This window comes from Populus alba, chromosome 14 (genome assembly GCF_005239225.2).
Source record: "Populus alba chromosome 14, ASM523922v2, whole genome shotgun sequence".
NCBI lineage: Eukaryota > Viridiplantae > Streptophyta > Magnoliopsida > Malpighiales > Salicaceae > Populus > Populus alba.
Genome location: NC_133297.1, coordinates 6,726,642 through 6,744,624, shown reverse-complemented (window position 1 = coordinate 6,744,624; position 17,983 = coordinate 6,726,642). Strand labels below are relative to the sequence as shown.

The 17,983-nt window shown below is 32.2% G+C and overlaps 1 protein-coding gene and 1 long non-coding RNA gene across 4 annotated transcripts; both read left to right on the top strand.

Moving 5' to 3' along the window:
- The first annotated feature begins 1,413 nt into the window (after positions 1–1,413).
- LOC118041626 (uncharacterized) lies at positions 1,414–6,568 on the top strand. Its single transcript, XR_012167829.1, has 3 exons — positions 1,414–4,026; positions 4,061–5,313; positions 5,520–6,568. It is a non-coding gene; the product is annotated as an uncharacterized lncRNA (long non-coding RNA).
- Positions 6,569–11,768: 5,200 nt separating this feature from the next.
- Positions 11,769–16,660, top strand: LOC118041627 (AT-rich interactive domain-containing protein 1). Of its 3 annotated transcripts, XR_004686344.1 has the most exons (4): positions 11,769–12,002; positions 12,376–13,512; positions 14,341–15,499; positions 15,940–16,660. XR_004686344.1 is itself a non-coding variant. In XM_035049076.1 (3 exons), the coding sequence occupies exons 2-3, from the start codon at positions 12,403–12,405 to the stop codon at positions 15,181–15,183; spliced, it is 1,953 nt and encodes a 650-aa protein (XP_034904967.1). In that variant the 5' UTR covers positions 11,769–12,002; positions 12,395–12,402; the 3' UTR covers positions 15,184–15,744. The 3 variants fall into 3 exon arrangements, 2 of the variants coding, with proteins under 2 accessions (XP_034904967.1, XP_034904966.1); XM_035049076.1 differs by lacking the exon at positions 15,940–16,660 and having other exon boundaries at positions 12,395–13,512; positions 14,341–15,744; XM_035049075.1 differs by lacking the exon at positions 15,940–16,660 and having other exon boundaries at positions 14,341–15,744.
- Positions 16,661–17,983: the final 1,323 nt, after the last annotated feature.

Sequence of the window (17,983 nt, the reverse complement as noted above, 5' to 3'; positions counted from 1 at the left end):
ATTTTTCTAACTGTCCATTAACTAGGGTATTAGTCATGATAATCTCATGGACTAGTATCTTTAATTTTCCATTAATTAGAGAATTGTCCCATTTACCATAGAGTCAAAATCTTCATTTACCTATTAACCAGGACACTGATCCCATTAGTCAGGAAATAAATATCTCTATTTGTCAATTAACCAAATCATTAATTTCATTAACTAGAAGATTAATATCATAGTTTTAAAATCCAACCCAATGAGTTGACCCGGGATCTGGCTGACCCGGGGCTGGAACTAGGTCGAGTTGAAGAAAAAACAAGGGAATGCAAAATCGTGTGACCTGGCTAATCGACAGGGTTAACTTGGCAAGACCCGGTTGTCCGTTGATTTATTTTTTACTAAAATAATATCGTTTTGATTTTTTTTTAAAAGAATTGAATCTGGTGATCTGATGACTCGATCAAAACCCGAACTCGGGTTTTAGACCGGATTGAGTCTAAAACCTATAATTAATATATTCATGTGCTCATTAACCATGTCAAGATAACTAGTTTCTTAATTGCTCATTAATCAAGGTATCGGTTCTATTTATCAAGTAACTAATTTTTTCAATGATTTATCATTTATCAAATAAGATTAATTAAAAGAATAATTGCGTTAAATGATCTCTTATTGCCGAGTGGGTCCTACAACAACTCCGGTAATAAAGTAAATTTCTATCCTTAACCAATCAAATTTTGTTGGCACGTCCTATTTTCCCCCTCGTGACCGGTTCCAACAATTTTAAAATCCCCAAATTCTCTCACTTATTCTCTCTTGATTATTGCGTTGATGTTGTTTCCATAGGTACCTAGATTAATCTTACTCAAACCCCTTCGATTTTTATAGGATTTTCTCTAAAGTTTTGTAATTAGGCTAGAAAACCTCCTCCGTTTTTTTTTTTCCCACTCTTGCTGCCGGTTCGGAGTATTTATAGTCAAATCTTTTAACATTTACAATTTGACCTATTTTGCTTAATTATTATATTGTGACCCCATCTTTTCTTCTTTGCCAACAATAATGTCATACTTTCTTTTATTTATTTTAATTCCATTCTTTGTTATTTAATTTTAAGGTAGTGTTTGACTGTGTGTTTTAACATGTGTTTCGTCAAATTTTAATTTTTTTTTTTTGTTAAAATTGAGTGCGGTTTATACTTTTTGGATCATTTTGATGAACTGATGTCAAAAATAATTTTTAAAAAATAAAAAAATATCATTGACATGTATTTCAGCATGAAAAACTATTTAAAAAACAATCGCTACCACACTGCGAAACATACTCTAAATTCTCGATTTAGAATGTGGATTGTACCGTGGATCTCCTCATGTGGACTTCAACAGTTATTAGGTTCGGTACTTGCATTTTAATTTGTTTTCTTTTGGTCCCTTTAAGTGGCTGAATTGTAATCGTATCTTCTTTTTTCATCTCTCTCTCATTTCATTTCCTTTTCCTCCTACTAAACATAAATCAACCACGACCTCCATGGAATGAAGCCCTCATCAACACCCAAAGCAAACCTCACATTCCCTTCCCTTCTCTTTATCTCTCTCTACCCATTGAAGTAAAGAACAAGAACGGAAGAAGCTTGAAAAGAGAGGGTGGTGGTGTATTATTATAATTGTCATGGAGTTAGCAATGCAGCAACCAGTGACAACCATTAATGGTGGAATCTTCCTTGGTTAGGGGTCCTTAAAACCCATACCACCATCATGCCAGTTTTTTCTTTCCTTTCTTTCAATTTTTTGATGTGCTTTTTTTACGTTTTTCATTTTTGGGTTTTGTTCATCTTTTTTGCTTATTTAGATTTGTTTGGCTATTTGAGTTTCTGATATTTTTTTATTTAATGGATTTTCTGGATTTTTTTCTAGGTTTTTTATTTGACCATGTTTCTATTCGAATGTGCTTCATTGACGCGGTTTATTTCCATCTTGATTCGTTTCTATTTGTTTGTTTGATATCTGGAGTCTTTTTTTATTCATTTGAAACAAAATTGCCTTATTTGTTTCACTGAATCTCTTTCTTTTTTTTCCTTCACAATCATCAGTGCTATCAATCTGGGCTCCACGTCCCTTCTACTGAATCCTGAGCTGATTTTGCGTCTATTCACAAGTACCCCTTTTCCAATTATTTGTACTTTGAGTTTGTTTTGCTTATTTTTTTTTTCTATTAGTGTACTCTCATTGAGCCCACGTCTGAGAAATGCATTGTGATCATTCTTTATCTTGATTGTACGGTAATGACAATATTTAATTTATGTGAGTTTGTTTTGAAATTGATTATTTCTTTTTAGAGAGGAGTAGGATCAATGAGAAAGCGAGTATGTCATATAATTTAGTTCCTCGTTCTAACAAGGTAGTTGGCTGAACACAAGTTTTAGTTAGTTAGCTAGATGTAGAGGTTTTCTACATAATTATTTTTGGATTTTAGGTTATGTTTTCTAATGTTTTCCGGCTGATAAGGTTTTGATTCTAGATAAGGCGATTAAATGTTGGAAACAGCTTGGTGAGTGGTTTCTAGGGCTCCGATAAGGTTATATACTGTTTGTTTGAAGCCATCCTAATTAGTTTCATTTCTCTTGTTTTTTTCCCCTTCTTGCCTCTCTTCCAGACGTTATTTGTTTGTTTTTTTTCAGCTTTTTCAAGCTTTTGGTGGAATGCTTTGTTCTTTTCTTGGATCTTTTTCATGTATGGTGGGTTTGTTAGAACTGTTTGTTGTCCTTTTTTCTTCTCTTTTTTTCTGTTTCTATGACATAACTAACAGTTTAAGGAAGTTTTCAGCAAAGCTGTGAAGACGTTTCATTCCTCCATAAATAGATTGCCTTTAAATGAGTTGTTAATATATTTTATTAAGATTAATTTATCATTTTCCCACTCTTTTTTCTTATTCTAATTGATATGTTGTTTTTATGTGCTGGGTGATTTCTCTTAGCCTTTGCCTCTAAAGTTTAGGCTATTATAAGAAGTGCTTTTCATTTTTTTTGGCTGCTTTTATTCGTTATGTATCACGTTCATTTTGATTCCTATCTCTATTGCACAATAACGCATTAAATATCTAATATTAGAAAAAAGAAAGTCAGGTTTCTCAGTCGTTTCAACGTTTGCCATTTCACTTTGTTATTAAATTATGTTCCGAATCAGTTTTCAGGTTTTTTTTTTTTTTTTTCCCCTGATGAGGTTTCCAAAATCCAAAGTGTTTCGAAATAAGGTTTTTAGCAGTGGTAATTATTTATGAAATTTGTAACTTGTTGTAGAAAGCATGTAACCTGTAAAACAGTTTCATTTGATGGGATTTGAAGACCATCAAATGATAAAGTCAGTGACCTTTAAGCAAACAATTATAATAAATAAGAGAGTGAATATTTATTCTTAAGAACAAAATTTTTTGTTCTTAGTTTTGATATGATAAATGTTCTGAAATTAAAAAAATATTTTTGTTGACAATAGAGATTGTAAACTTTTTACCTGTGTGATTATAAGAGTATTTATACTCCTACAACCCTACAAAAAAGATTAAGGCTTTAGGATGTCTTTTTACCTTTATAGTACTAGTTAGGAATAAATATCCTTGACATTAACATTAATGTGAGTTTGGATATCCTTGACATTAGCATTAATGAAGATGGGAGATGAATGTCTCATACATTAACATTTTATGTTATTAATCATAAGAATAAGCAAATAGAGCATTAGTGCTCAACATGGGACCTATAATGATCTTTAGGCCTTTAGCCCTTTGTGCTTGACACATTGTTAAGCTCACGGTCAATGGGTATGGCAGCCAGCCATATCCATGTAACCAAGCTCAAGGTTGATGGGTCTAGCTAAACTCATGCCTAATTGGGCTTGACGCACATCTAAGCCCAAGGGTGGTGGGTCTGCTAGCTTGCAAGATTCATGTCCGCTTGGGCTCGGCATGTAAGCGAGTTTAAAGGCGTTGGGTCTGATATTTCGCCAGACCTGTGCTCTATTGGACTTGACATGCAGCCAAGCCCAAGGGTGATAGGTCGTGCCCGCTTAGTCTTGACATGCAGTGATAGGTCGTGCCCGCTTAGTCTTGACATGTAGCCAAGTTGAAGGGTGTTAGGCTTTAGGATGTCTTTTTGCTTATTTAGGCTCGACACTTAGCCAAGTCCAAGGGTGTTGGGTTTGGTATCTTGTTATACCTATATCTACTTAGGCTTAGCTCGTAGTCACGTCTAAAGACATTGGTCCTAGAAGCGAGTTAGACCCATGTCACCTGAACCTGACATTTTACCAAGTCTAGAGATGTTGGATATGAATGTAAGCGCCGCCCACTTATCAATGTGTTATCATCATGCCTTTGGACTTTTTAAACAGGTATTCAGGCTCAAAATTTATTTTTTATAAAATGCCAAAAATACTGAACATCACTTTCAGTTCTCACATTGTTTTTCTTTGGTTTTTCTCTTTGATATATTTTTTTAAATTTCCCTGTTTTGATTGCCGGATTGTGGAGCTCTGCAGGATTTAGATTTTGCCTCTGACACTTGGATCCATCAATTTCCACTGCATTGCCATGGAGCTTGGATCATGTATTTAATTTTCTTTCTTTCTCTCTCTCTCTTTTTCATAATGTTGCTTGATTTGTGTTTTTTTTTTTTTTTTTTCTAACAATGTCTTTATTTTCCTCCTCGGTTTTGGGTGTTCCGTTGTGGTTTGCTGAGATGTTGAGCTGCCACAGTCCTTGAGCTCAATCATTGTTGCTTCTCACCATTTATCTTCATAGATGTTTCATGTCTCCAGTATCGATAGTGACTTAGACATGTTCTTTGATTAATCTTTTTTCCCTTCGATTATCTTACAATCATTAATCCAATAATTCTTTGTTTTGACTTGGCGTACATAGTCCTTCGTTTTCTTTGTCGCCTAAGTTGACTTTTGACAGGGTATTACTTCCTCCATCTTTTTTTTCTCCTTACTTTTCCTGTGTTGTTTGCTGTGATGTTGTCCCCATTCATAGCTTTAATCTTGTCTCTTCTACATTGTGACTATTTTTGTTCCATTCCCCCTTGCATTGTCACTTTGATTTCCTGATTCTTCTTATTTTTTATATTTTTTTCCCACGATGTAACTTGATTGCTATCATTTTTCCCCTTCTATTCCCAGGAATGGTTTTTTCACCAGCTGTTTATATTCTTTCTCATCTGTTTTTATCCTTTTGAACTATTGTTTGCTGAGATCTTAAGCTCCTCCTGAAATTTAGTGTTGCCTTTGGTGATCGTTTACAATGATCTGATTCGACATCCCCATCTCCCAATATTGTCATTTGGTATGCGCTAGTCTTCTTTCTTTTTTTTTTCCGTTTCCGTTGCACGTTTTTCAGCTCTTTTGCCTTTTCTTTAAGGTTTTTTTATGTCCGTTATATTTGACCTCCGTCAACCTTTTACCCCCTTTTTAGTTTTGGTACCAGTTCTTTTTTTAGTTTTGTTACCAGTTTTAGCTTATTCTTTTTCCTTGCACCTTTCTTTTAACCAGGACGCTGCTTCCAAGTTCTCTCCTTGCCTAAAGTCAATCACGGTTGCTTCAACGCTGCTTCTATGTTTTTTTAATTTTAATTTTTATCTATCTATCCCAGCACTACATTTCGACCACCATAAAAGACTTCCTTCAGCCATCATTTTTTTTACTTGCTCATGGAATCAATCCTCTGCACCGTCGCTGCTTTTTATAACATTGCTTTTTAAGAGACCGCTTCATTCTATGTTGTCTTCCATGACACCCACATTCATTATAGCTTAGAATTCTTTCACTTCATTTCATTATCATTGTATCAGCTCCTATGAATTCCATTTGTTGCCCTCACTTAACAGCTACTAACGCAATTTTTTCCCTACAAGCTCATCTTTTCCAAAACTTGCGCTGCAACATGCAAGCAAAGGAAAAAAACTGATAAATCATGTTATGTGATCCTATCTTCCTCCACTGCAAGTTAAGCATTAGCCTTTAAAAAAAAAAAGTCACCAAGTTCTTGCACCAGTTTTTTTGCACGCCCTAGGACTTTGAATCTTTGTTCATTAACAGTGACAAACAATATGGACCTTTATTAATCTTTTGTGCATAGAATTCTCTAATATTAGGGAGGGTTTTGGATTGATTTTTTAATACAAAACAACATTGTTTGTGTTTGTTTACCATACGTTGTGCATTTAGTTTGCATCTGACTGTTGATTTCATTATCCCATTTTAAAACCATTCAAAAACATGTGATCGCACAATGGAAAGTTATGTCTGCGGTGTAGTGCGAGCAACATAGCTGGTGTGTGAATCGAATAATAGTGAGGATATGGCTCCAATTGCATCTAACGAGCTCGCCAATAGCTTACGATTATAGTAAAACAACATTCTAAATGATAATATATCATTCTACATAGTTATGGCAAACTATATTTTTTTTATATTATCAACAACTCCTTGTCAAGATGAATTATGTGTAATTGAATATCCTTTTTCTTTGATGTTTTTTTATGGTTATTGCTTTTAAGTAACGCTACATTTACAATCCATGTACTGATGTGATAAATTTAATTTTCTCATGCATATATTTTTATAAAATCATTTAACACAAATATAGTTTTTAAACTTGTTCATCTACCTAGGTTGACTCGGTAACTTGTCTATTCAAAGTCTTGTCTACAAGGTTGATTTATAGGCTCACCAACTTGTCTTGAGATAAATTTTTTTCTTAATTAGTGACTTCTTTAAACTCGAGTGACCTAGATCATTAAGTTCAATGTTTTTTAAAATTTATATGATAAATTTCATTTTATTTTTATTTTTTTTTAAAAAAATCATTTCATTAAAAAAATAATTAAAATGATGTTGTTTAAGGGTTAACATGAGTTTATTCAATGACCAAGTAACTTGACTCTAAGCTGAGTTAAATCCCGTACCAAGAACATGATATTTTCCTTTTATCATGTGATTTGTTTTTGAAATTATTGACCCCTCTCTCTCTCTCTCTCTCTCTCTCTCTCTCTCTCTCTCTCTCTCTATATATATATATATATATATATATATATATATATATATATATATATATTTATCTCTCTATTATTCAATAATTAAAATTATAATTTTTTCAAATTCAATCATTTTTGTAAGGAATTGTATATAGGTTAGTTTATGAGTAATTTTATGGTACTTAAGGAGTAACTTATGATGTTTTATTATTTACCTTACAAAGCTTACTTTAAAAAAATATAGAGATACAATTATGTGAAAATATTTTTATCATTTTTTATGGATCATGATTTTATATTCTTTCTCCTCTTTATGTTTGTCTTTCTTCAAAGTGGAGCTTAGGTAAATAGCTACCAAGATACCACCAGTAACTATCTGAAGCATTATAAAAATTTATCAGTTTGAGTAACATTGAGGCTTTAGCATGATATTATAACATGGTTATAAAATTTAGTATGACCTGATGGGTCGACACAAGAATAGTTTATACTGGGGTTGTTTTAAAACTATTTGGAAAGTCGACCTAATCAAGCTTGGATGATCTGGTAGGTCAATTTATAATTCAGGTGATTCCATCAATATATTTTTAATTTTATTCAAAATTATATTATTTTGGACAAAAAAAAACCAATAAACCTTTATTAATTCACAACTTGTGGGTTAGCTTACCCATCCTGAACTTAGCCTTGGGTTGGGTTGAGTCTTGTAATTATGATATTTAGTAAGGAACTAGCTATTTGACCAACATTTTATTATGGATCAAATATTTTTCTTGATAAAAAAATTAAACATATAGGCTTTTTCAACATATTTTTTTACATAAAAAAATATCAAGTGTAAATCAAGAAGTTTATGCATGCATATAATTAAATAAATTGAGAATCATCTGATGTAAATCTAAATATGTATTTAAAAAATCAAAAGGCGGATGCAAATCAAGATATTTGATTTTGCAACATGGTACTTTGTGCTCAATGACTGTTTATTAAAATTAATTTTTTTATTTAATCAAATGATAGCAAAAATAGACACATAAAATTAATTGAATAGAATTAAAGAAAAAAATATCTCGCAAGGTTGCACTTGTTAAAAATACCATCCAAATTTTTATTTTTTTAAAAAAATAAAGTTCAATTGTATAAAAACATAAAAATACAGATGAATTAGAATAATATTTTTAAAAATTAAATATAAACAAAATAATTAGAAAACAACCACTATTTAAAAAAAGACTAAATACAAACAATAAGAAATTAAAGAGAAGATGTATTGATTTTAATATAAATTAAAAAAAATACATATGTTTTATTTTTTTTTAAAAAAAAAAAAGCAAAAAAAAAGGTCTTGACGCTAAGAGTGCCTAACCCATTTAGGAAGGGCACATGTACGAGACTTAATTTTCTTTAATGTAATTAAGGCGGACAATCAGATAGCCCATCATCTAGTATTCCTTTGATTCTTGCCATTGTGGTAGTTGGAAAAATAGTTCTTTATTTTTTTGATCTAAAAACTTATTTTAGCCAAAAAAAAAAACAGTGAGAAAAGGGCCTAAACACCTCAACAAACCAATAAATATCATTAAAAAAACAAAATAAAAACAACAAAATCTACCCAAAACAAAAAAAATCTTTTTGAGCTCATATTTGGTTTTTAGGCAATTTCAAGACATAAAAATACTTAAGTGAAACTCTTCTCATCAAATGGAACCTTTTGACAGCAAAATCGATCATTTTGGTGGTTGAAATTGGTGCTAACACTGCTTTTCTCTTATATCGCTAGAATCTAGGAACCTCTTCCTCTCTTATCTCAAATTAGGGACTAAAAAATAACAAAAACAAACTTGTATATTTACTTAAATTAAATTGAAAAAACATTGAGCGACTAGATGTGTATAATCTGTAAAGTTTGAGGACTAGATCAATTTTTTGTGTGAACTTCAAAATCATCACCTATTTATGACATTTTTTTTTTACTTTGTTCTTTTGTCTTTTAATTTTATCATTATTCAACAAATTTTATCCAATTAGCCTTTAATTTGGCCTAAAAAATGTAATTTTGCAAAAAAAAAAAATACAGTTTGAGGATCAAAATAAAAAAAAAAACTAAATAATAGATCCATGTTAAAATATGATATAGTAAACATTATGGTGTGTGTAGTTAAAAGACAACGTCTTTTATATTTACAATAATATTATGTATTCTGCACGCATTTATATACGAAGAGAACCTAAAAAAATGCTAAAGATCTAGATCTATGAATAATTAACTAGACATGTACATGTTAACTTAAAGTCAATGGCAAGATTTGAATCCAAGACCTCAAAATTATTTTCTATTTATATGTTTTGATTATTAACTTTATATTCCCTTTTTTCTTTATTGGAGTATATTTTTGGTTTCCAATAATATTCAAAATATAAAATGCACGCAATAATTATTTATAGTAGTCACTAGATTGGTGGCTTATATTGCCACTACGGGCCAAATCAAACTTCTTCCAATGTAAAAAAATGATGCTTAAATGATGATGTGTTTTTAAAAAATCAAGATAAATTCGAAAGATCGGGTTATTGACTTGACTATATTTAATAAGGTTAATAAATTTAATAATATGATAAACATAATAATAGATATGACAACAACAATAATAACAACAAAAAAATACAATTAAATAAATGACATGAGTTAATGTAGGTTAACCCGTCAAACTTGTAACCTAATATAAGATTAAGACAATCACATAGAAAAAAAAAAAAAAAGTTTAATCCCCAATAAAATCAATATTAAAGAATTAGATTGCAAAAAAATTAATTGTAAAAAAAAAGACATGAAAAACCCTAAGTCAGCCCGGGCTAACCTTTCAAACTCATGATCTAAGTCCCGAGGTAAGAATTACCCCATAGAAGTAAAAAATAATGAAGCCAAAATCCCGATCAACAAAATATCAAAGTTTGTAATTGAAAAAAAAAAAAGTTTAAATAATGATCTAAAACAAAACAAGTGTAATTAAAAAAATTAGGACAAAATCTGACATAAAAATTAAATGAAGTCGAATATTGAGGGATTAAATTAAAAAAATATATTAATTAAAAAATAATTAAAAGCAAAACAAATACAATCAAAATAATAGGGGACTAGATGTAGTGAATAAATAAAAATCAAAGGATGATGAAATTAAAAAAAAAATTATTTCATGAATTATTTCAAATAAAAAAAATAATAAAAAAATATGGACCAAATCTAAAAAAAAATAAATTGAAAGGCTGCTTTGAAAATTTATAGGGTTATACATAAAAATCAAGATAAAGAGAGAGAAAAAAAAAAGATTGTTGGTGCCAGCTTGAAGGTCTGTTGGCCACACACTCAAGAATGAAGAGGTCATCAAGACATTTCAAATATTGCTATGAAAGCTTACACTTAGACATCAAGTAATGTAACGTGTATTGCCTAAAACACATGAGTGCAACCACATGCTTCCTTGTAATAAGCATGTATCAAACACTTTTCAATTTAAAATAATATTTTATGTGTAAAAATACTAAATTGTTTATGATCTAACTTGTTTACAACAACAAAAAAACCATAATAGTTAACACACACACATATTTTGGGTTAGATTCGAGTGAGTTTTAAGTTGAGTTTGATAATATTTATACTCTACCTGTTTTTCATAGGTTAAGGTAACTATTCAAAAAGTATCTACCTATCTAGGTTGGATTATATCAATATTTATTGGGTTTGTATTAAATTATCATTTCTAAATAGCAATATTTTATTACTATTGTGGTGACAAGGATAATAATTATATAATCTAGTAATTATAGTGAAAATAAAAATAACATTAACAGCCATGACGGTTTTTATACAAAGAAAATAGTAGAGATAGTGGCTAGATGATGTCAATAACAAATTCAACAGGAATTGAAAAAAGGAGAAAGAACCAAAAAAAAAAAAAAACTAGTATTTTTGGAACATCTATTACTCAGTGAAATACTAAGAAATTTTATAGTAGTTTGGAAATAATTGTTGTAGTTATTCCATGTATTATAGACATAAGAAGTAGAGAGAGAAAAATATATTTTTTTAACATACATAGAAATATTCTTTGCTTTTTTTTTTAGGATTTGATATGATTTTTTCTTTTGTATTTGTTTCTCTCTCACAGCATTAGATCCATGAAACAAATATTGATAATTAATCCTGAAAAACTATGAAATTCCACATATAAGATCCACTTAAATTAAGCCACGACAATTCAATAAATATATCATGTTAAAACTGGTATGATTTTTATTTTCAAACAAAATTTCTATTTTTATAAACTTACTACAATCATATCAATTTTAATATAACTGTTGTGAATTACCATAGTTTTTGCTATAAAAAAAATCACTTGCAAAACAAGAAAACAATCCATTTATGGTTTAAATATTCGAGTTTTAATATAGTACATCAACTCATAATGCTGTGTATATTTGTTGGTTGTAATTATTTTCTAAATCTTTTTATAGCTGAAAAATATTACTTTTGAAAGGAAAAAAAAACATATAAAAAAATTCATTGGCTAAAAAGACAATAAGGTGGACCCACAACCATATTTAAACCTCTAAAAATATTTTTGGTTCCAAAAATATTCTCACCCCCTTGATGAAACCACAATAAACCCACCCTCCTTAACTCAACCCAAGAGTTAATAATTAACCAAGGTCAAGTCAAAGGTGACCACTATAAATAAAGGACCTTTGTGGCCATATTTCTCAAAACCCTACTCTATTGAAAGCTTTTTTCAATAAGAGCTTCTTGCACTCTCATCTAAACCAAGTCCTATAAAAAAAAGAAGAAAGGAAAAGACTAAAAGAGGGAGGGAGGGGCAGGCAAGAGGGAAAAGGGCCAAAAACCGAAGGGAGTCGAGGCAGCAACCACCTCACCCGTGTTGGCCTCATTGAAACCCCACACCCACAATACAACTTCCACACAAACAAAACCTACGAAATTCTGGTATGTCTCTCCTTCTTTCTATTTATTTTTTTCTCTTTAACCCCTAAAGCATTAATCTTTTAGATTTTGAAAACTAGGGTCTCTGTCTGTTCAAAACTTATTTTCTAGCCCCCCATTCTCGCAGACTCTTTCTCTCTACTCTCTCTACAAGCACAAGACCCCTTTGACTCGTTCAAGAGAGAGACAGCGGGACCATAGAATTTTTACAGGCGTTTCAAAACCCTAGATCAGCCCTCAAATTCCCGCCAAAAACCCATCTCCTAAACATGACCTAATTCTAAACTGTGCATGTGATAAATACTGCTAATTAATCATGTAGTTTTTTTTGTTTTTTGTTTTATGATAACAAAGAGAACAACTGACCCACTTTTAGGGTTTCGAAACAATGACAGGATGGTCAATGATAGCTAATGATTTTACAAAAAAACCACAAAGAAAGATAGCTCCGGACGGGTTTTGGGTGGATCTTGAGCCGAATTCAAAAGGGCCCGTTTTGAAAAGCGAACTCGATACCCAGCTCAGGAGCCGTTTCGATAAGTTTCTGGACTCGTTTTTCAAAGAGATTTGTGGGTTAGATGGTTGTTTATGGATTCTACCTCCAATGCTTGGAAATGGGCAGTTTGTAGATTTGCTTAAACTGTTTTTAGCTGTGAGCGAGAAAGGTGGGTATGGTGTTGTTTCTGAAAATGGGTTGTGGGATTTGGTCGCTCAAGAGTTTGGGTTAGGATTGAACCTTGCCCCGACTGTTAAATTGGTTTATATTAAGTACTTAGACTCCTTGGAGAGGTGGTTGGAGAGGCTTCTTGTTGATGGTATAGGATTGAACGCTGAGTTGAGTGATAGGGGGGTTAATGTGGGTGGGGCTTTGATGGAATTAGGGGCAGAGTTTAAAGGGTTGTTATCTGAAATGCCAGAGAATGAGTTCTTGGACTTGAATGTGAATGCTGAGGTGGAGTCTTATGAGAGTGAGAAGTTTGCCGAGGATGAAGAATCATTGCATATAGACTCAACTAAGAGTGGTGTTGATTTTGTGGAAGTTGGGGAATCAGGTGATAATGTAGCAAAGAGTTTCATGATGGATGGTTCTTTTTCTAACGAGGATGTAAAAGGCAAGGATGTTGATGAAAATTTGATATCTGATTCAAGGAAAAGTGAGAAAGTAGAAAATGAGGATGAAGTGAAGAGCGTGGTGGTGGTGGTGGAAACTGATGGAGATGAGGAAGGAAATAAGGGTGATAACAGTGAGATTGAAGAACTGGATTTAGCAACTTTTGAGGAATCTGTTTCTAGTCGTAAGAGGAAACGGGATTCCATTTATAGAATGCTGAACTGGGTTACTGAGATTGCAAAGGATCCATGTGATCCCGAGGTTGGATCGTTACCTGAGTGGTCAAAGTGGAAAAGTTATGGGAATGAGGAATGCTGGAAGCAGGTTTTGGTGACCCGGGAAACGTTGTTTCTGAAAAGAAATGCCAATTCAACTTCAAGTGCAGAGGGGTTTGTTAAGCAGGTATCTATCACTTACTGATGTTTCCTACTATTATTGGTAAAGGTGATTGATAGCATACTGTCTTTCATAGATGGTTCTGTGTATCTACTCTATTTATTCATTGGTTGAAAAACCTTTTCAGGTTACATGTCTGTATGTTTAAGTATGGATTTATGATTGTATATAGATCACACACGGACTTTGTTTATCAAAGTATCATTTTTCTTCTCTTACTTTTGCTCATTTCTTCACAGTGCACTGTAATCATTTTCATGACTTCTGAGCATAGTTATTGAATTTTTTGGCCCCGAGCTGCTGTTATACCCAATTGACACTATGCGTGGAATGAATTTATAAGTGCTTCATCTGGTTCTATATAGGGCCTTTTGCAATAATTTGTATTAACTGGTATGTATTTCTAGTGTATTGCATTCAACTAGGGCCAAACAGTTTTACAGGTGATGAAACGTTCTCACCATATGCTAGTTGTACCCATTTGACAAGGAAACTCCTAATTTGCTTAGTATTTTGGCCCTTGCATCTTTTGAATTTATCACCTGATGGGCTTTGCTAAAAAACAAGATCACTGGTTGTTCATGCTGTTTCTATGTTAAAATTGATTTTAGGTCACAGATGCATGTTTTTGATTGATGGAAGTTGTCCTGCTACGGATTGGCCACTGATTGTGATGTCCTCATCAATTTTAATACCTTAATTTGCTATTTATATAATGCTTATGTTGATCCCTGCAAATGTTCTCATGTAGCTCAGTTTATGTTAATACCATAACAATCCAATTATCTCCAATTTATTACATGTTGTAAGTCACGATATATTACCAATTTGTAGAAATATCAGAAGATGCATCCATGTATGTATGATGACCATGCTGGATCTAGTTACAATCTTAGAGAGAGGTTAAAATGTAGAAAGCTTTTTCCTGGGGAAACATCGTCTCAAGCACTTGTTTGCTCACAGTCATCTTCTGCAGCCACCCAAACTGATTCAGATTCTTGCATGGAAGGGGTTTATGATGGTGATTCTTCAACTGAATGTTCAGTGCTTGACCTGCCAATTACAAAGAGAATTCCTGTGGGGCCAGTTTTTCAGGCTGAAGTACCAGAATGGACTGGCATGTCTGAAAGTGACTCAAAGTGGCTTGGGACTCGGGTTTGGCCACTTGAAACTTCAATTAACAAATTTGTTATTGAAAGGGAACCTATCGGTAAGGGAAGGTCAGATTCCTGTGGTTGCCAAGTGCCAAATTCTATCAAATGTGTCAGATTTCACATTACTGAGCGAAGGTTGAGAGTGATGCGTGAATTGGGGAAGGCTTTTAATCAATGGAGATTTGACAAGATGGGTGAAGAAGTAAAACTCTCCTGGGCAGTGGAAGATCAAAAGAAGTTTGGAGCTATAGTGAGGTCAAATCCTCTATCTCTTGACAAGTGTTTTTGGGACGAGATATTCCGATGTTTCCCAAGTAGGAGAAGGGAAGATCTGGTGAGCTATTACTTCAATGTATTTCTTTTGCAGCGCAGAGCAAACCAGAATAGGTCCACTCCAGACAGCATCAATAGTGATGACGATGAATCAGAATGTGAATTAGTAAACTATGGCTCTAGGCGTGAGGCAGTCAATTCACCAGGCTCCCTCTTATCGGCAAAGAAGCAACATAAATATGTTAAATAGTGTCTGATCAGGTTGATGCCTAACTGAGATATAGAATCTGGCAGTTTCTCTCTCTCTCTCAGATTTTTTGGCAATTTGGCAATTTTGCATGGCTACCATAGAATTTTCAGTGCTTTTGAAAAGCGGAAGTTTAGCAATTCAAGTCTCTGCTTTAGTGGGTAGCTAGAGGAGAAAATTGATGACAGCTATTGTTGTGGGAGCAGCAAACTGTAAGGGCTCAACCAGCCAAATTGATTTTCAAGTGCTTTTGCTTCATTTCTTGTGGTTTTTGAGATATACTTCCTGTTCATCCATATATTTTCTACATCGATTTCAGGTATTTACCGTATTTTCACTTTGCATACCCATTTTCTTTTTAAGCTGTTTGATGAAAAGGCTGGCTTCAATAGGAACATTAGGAATACCGTGAAATGTCAAATCGGTAGTTAGATGGAGATGAATAGAAGAAAAGTGTATACTGTGATTCAATTGTAGTCTCTCATCTGTTTTTGGAACATGCACTCGATATAATTGATTTTAAACATGTATGGAAACTAGTCTTGCCTCAGGCATTTGCATTTCGGTTTCTCTGTTCCATGCATCCACTGATTGCCTGTTCTTGTAGGCTTACATGCTGACAACAAAATATTAAAAGCGCACTGCTTTTAGTGTATTGAAAATGAAAAAACCACCATAAGGATGATTGATTCAAATGTGATGGTTGGATTTGCATGCTATAAACAAATGATGAATTTGGAAGTAAAACTTTCATTCTAGGCTTTCCGGTGGTGGAAGTACTCAATTTGGAGATGCACATGCAAGAAGACGTTTCACACATTTGTTCTTCCTTTTGAATGGATTGGACCGTTTAATGGAAGAAAATGGCTGGCTTGAATATTTAGGGTGGATTTCAAGTTTGATTGAAACTAACCAACAAATTATTAGTTTATATGTTGTAAAAGCTCGGACGGTCGTGTTGGCTTGAGCAAAATGGAATGCATGGATAGCGCAAATGTTCGGCAAAGGTGTGTTTTGTTGAGTGTATTTCCGCAGTTGATATGGAGCGAAACAGGCTTTGTGCTTGGTGGTATGCTTCTTTTGTTAGGATTGGCAGACTTGTTATTTAGATCCAATAAAACTACTGTGGCGGAACACTAATTTAGTTGGAAAAATCAGCAACGATAAATAACGAAAGTAACCTAGGTGATTTGGTAAAACGCCTCTGTTTATTTCTATTTATAGAAGAACAAGCTGTAATCAAAAGGGGTTGCGAGGACAACTAAGCATGAAGGGTATCTGCGCTGAATACTTGGGATCTTTTGGATTTTGGCAGGCTAAAGCTACTTTAGATTCCTGTGGTTTCAAGTATGGCCTTGACGACTGCTCGTGAGTTATGTTTTCTTGTAGATATCTCAATCAATATTATGTATATTGAAATAATAGGATTCATAGATCGTTTACATATCTTAATGTGTCCGGATTGAATGTTTTTTAGTTGGATCTGTTTCGAGTTTGGGATGTGGTTGGTAAGAAGTAAAAAATAAATGATGTGTGTCAAATTATTTTATATTTGATAAAAAAAAATATCATAACTTAAAAATAAAAAAATAAATAAATTTGAGCTCCGATTGTTTTTTATTTTGCGTCGAGTTTGGTTTTTTTAGGTGTTTTTTTTATAGATAATTGATAGGTTTATCATTATTTTTTAGATATTTTGGATTAAACACAGGTTAAAAAATAGGTTTTTTGATTATATATATATATATATATATATATATATATATATATATATATATATATATATATATATATCCTGATTTTCTAGTTACATGATAATCAAAATCTAAATCTAGATAAAATAGGCAATGCAGGGTCTAAACACATGGCCTTAAAAAAAAAGGGTTAGGTGCTCATGGGTCTAGGAGGCCAAATCGTGCCGAGCAAACATTGTGGTTTAGCTAGTGAATAGTTTTTTAAAGTTTATTTTCTTATATATAAAAAAAATGGAGTATGCATATAATCTGATTTACTTTATTTATAATATTAGAAGTTGATTACAACACACGAAGGTCAAGTTATTTTCTTAATAAGGTAGGGAATAACGCATTTTCAACACGAAAAAGATTTCTTGAACTTCAAGAAAATGTTGAGAAATCAATGTGTTGGGAAACAGTTTGTTGTTATAATTTTTTATCAAATTTTAATAACTCATTTTATATATTTCTTTTTTTCCAACATTTTGTTGATTCGAAGCATCATGTCTTGAATATGACTTAGCGTGACTTGAAAAACAGGTTTTAATTAAAAGAAAAAAAACATAAAATTATGCCTTGCAAATTTTTATGCAAATGTGCGTGAAGATAAATGAAAAATTAATTAAGAGAATTTTACGGGGAAAAAATAAAATGAAAAACAGATTTTTTTTCATCTCATTGAATATTCATGACATTTAAAAAAATAAAAACAAAAACAAAAACACGCATGTTAAATTCATGTAGAATTATTTATAAAGTAATTATTAATATCACCGTAAAGGAATTTTATTTCAAAAAATATAGAATCATGGCATCCTCAAAACATAATAATTATTCTACTTTAAAATATTTTTATTTATGAATATAAAAAATTAATAAAAAAGAGAAATGAATGTGCCCGACCCTAAAAGTCCAAGCACCTGAAAGCTTAAGAGGGTGTTTGGGAGTGTGGTAGTTGTTGCTTTTCAAATAACTTTTCGTGCCGAAAAGCATGCCAATAATGTTTTTTTATTTTTTAAAAATCATTTTTGATATCAGCACATCAAAACGATCCAAAAGGTACAAAC

Coding starts and splice junctions, on each gene's coding strand:
- LOC118041627 (XM_035049075.1), top strand. CDS start 12,388: ATGACAGGATGGTCAATGATAGCTAATGATTTTACAAAAAAACCACAA. Junction 13,513..14,340: donor CAGAGGGGTTTGTTAAGCAG/GTATCTATCACT, acceptor ACCAATTTGTAG/AAATATCAGAAGATGCATCC.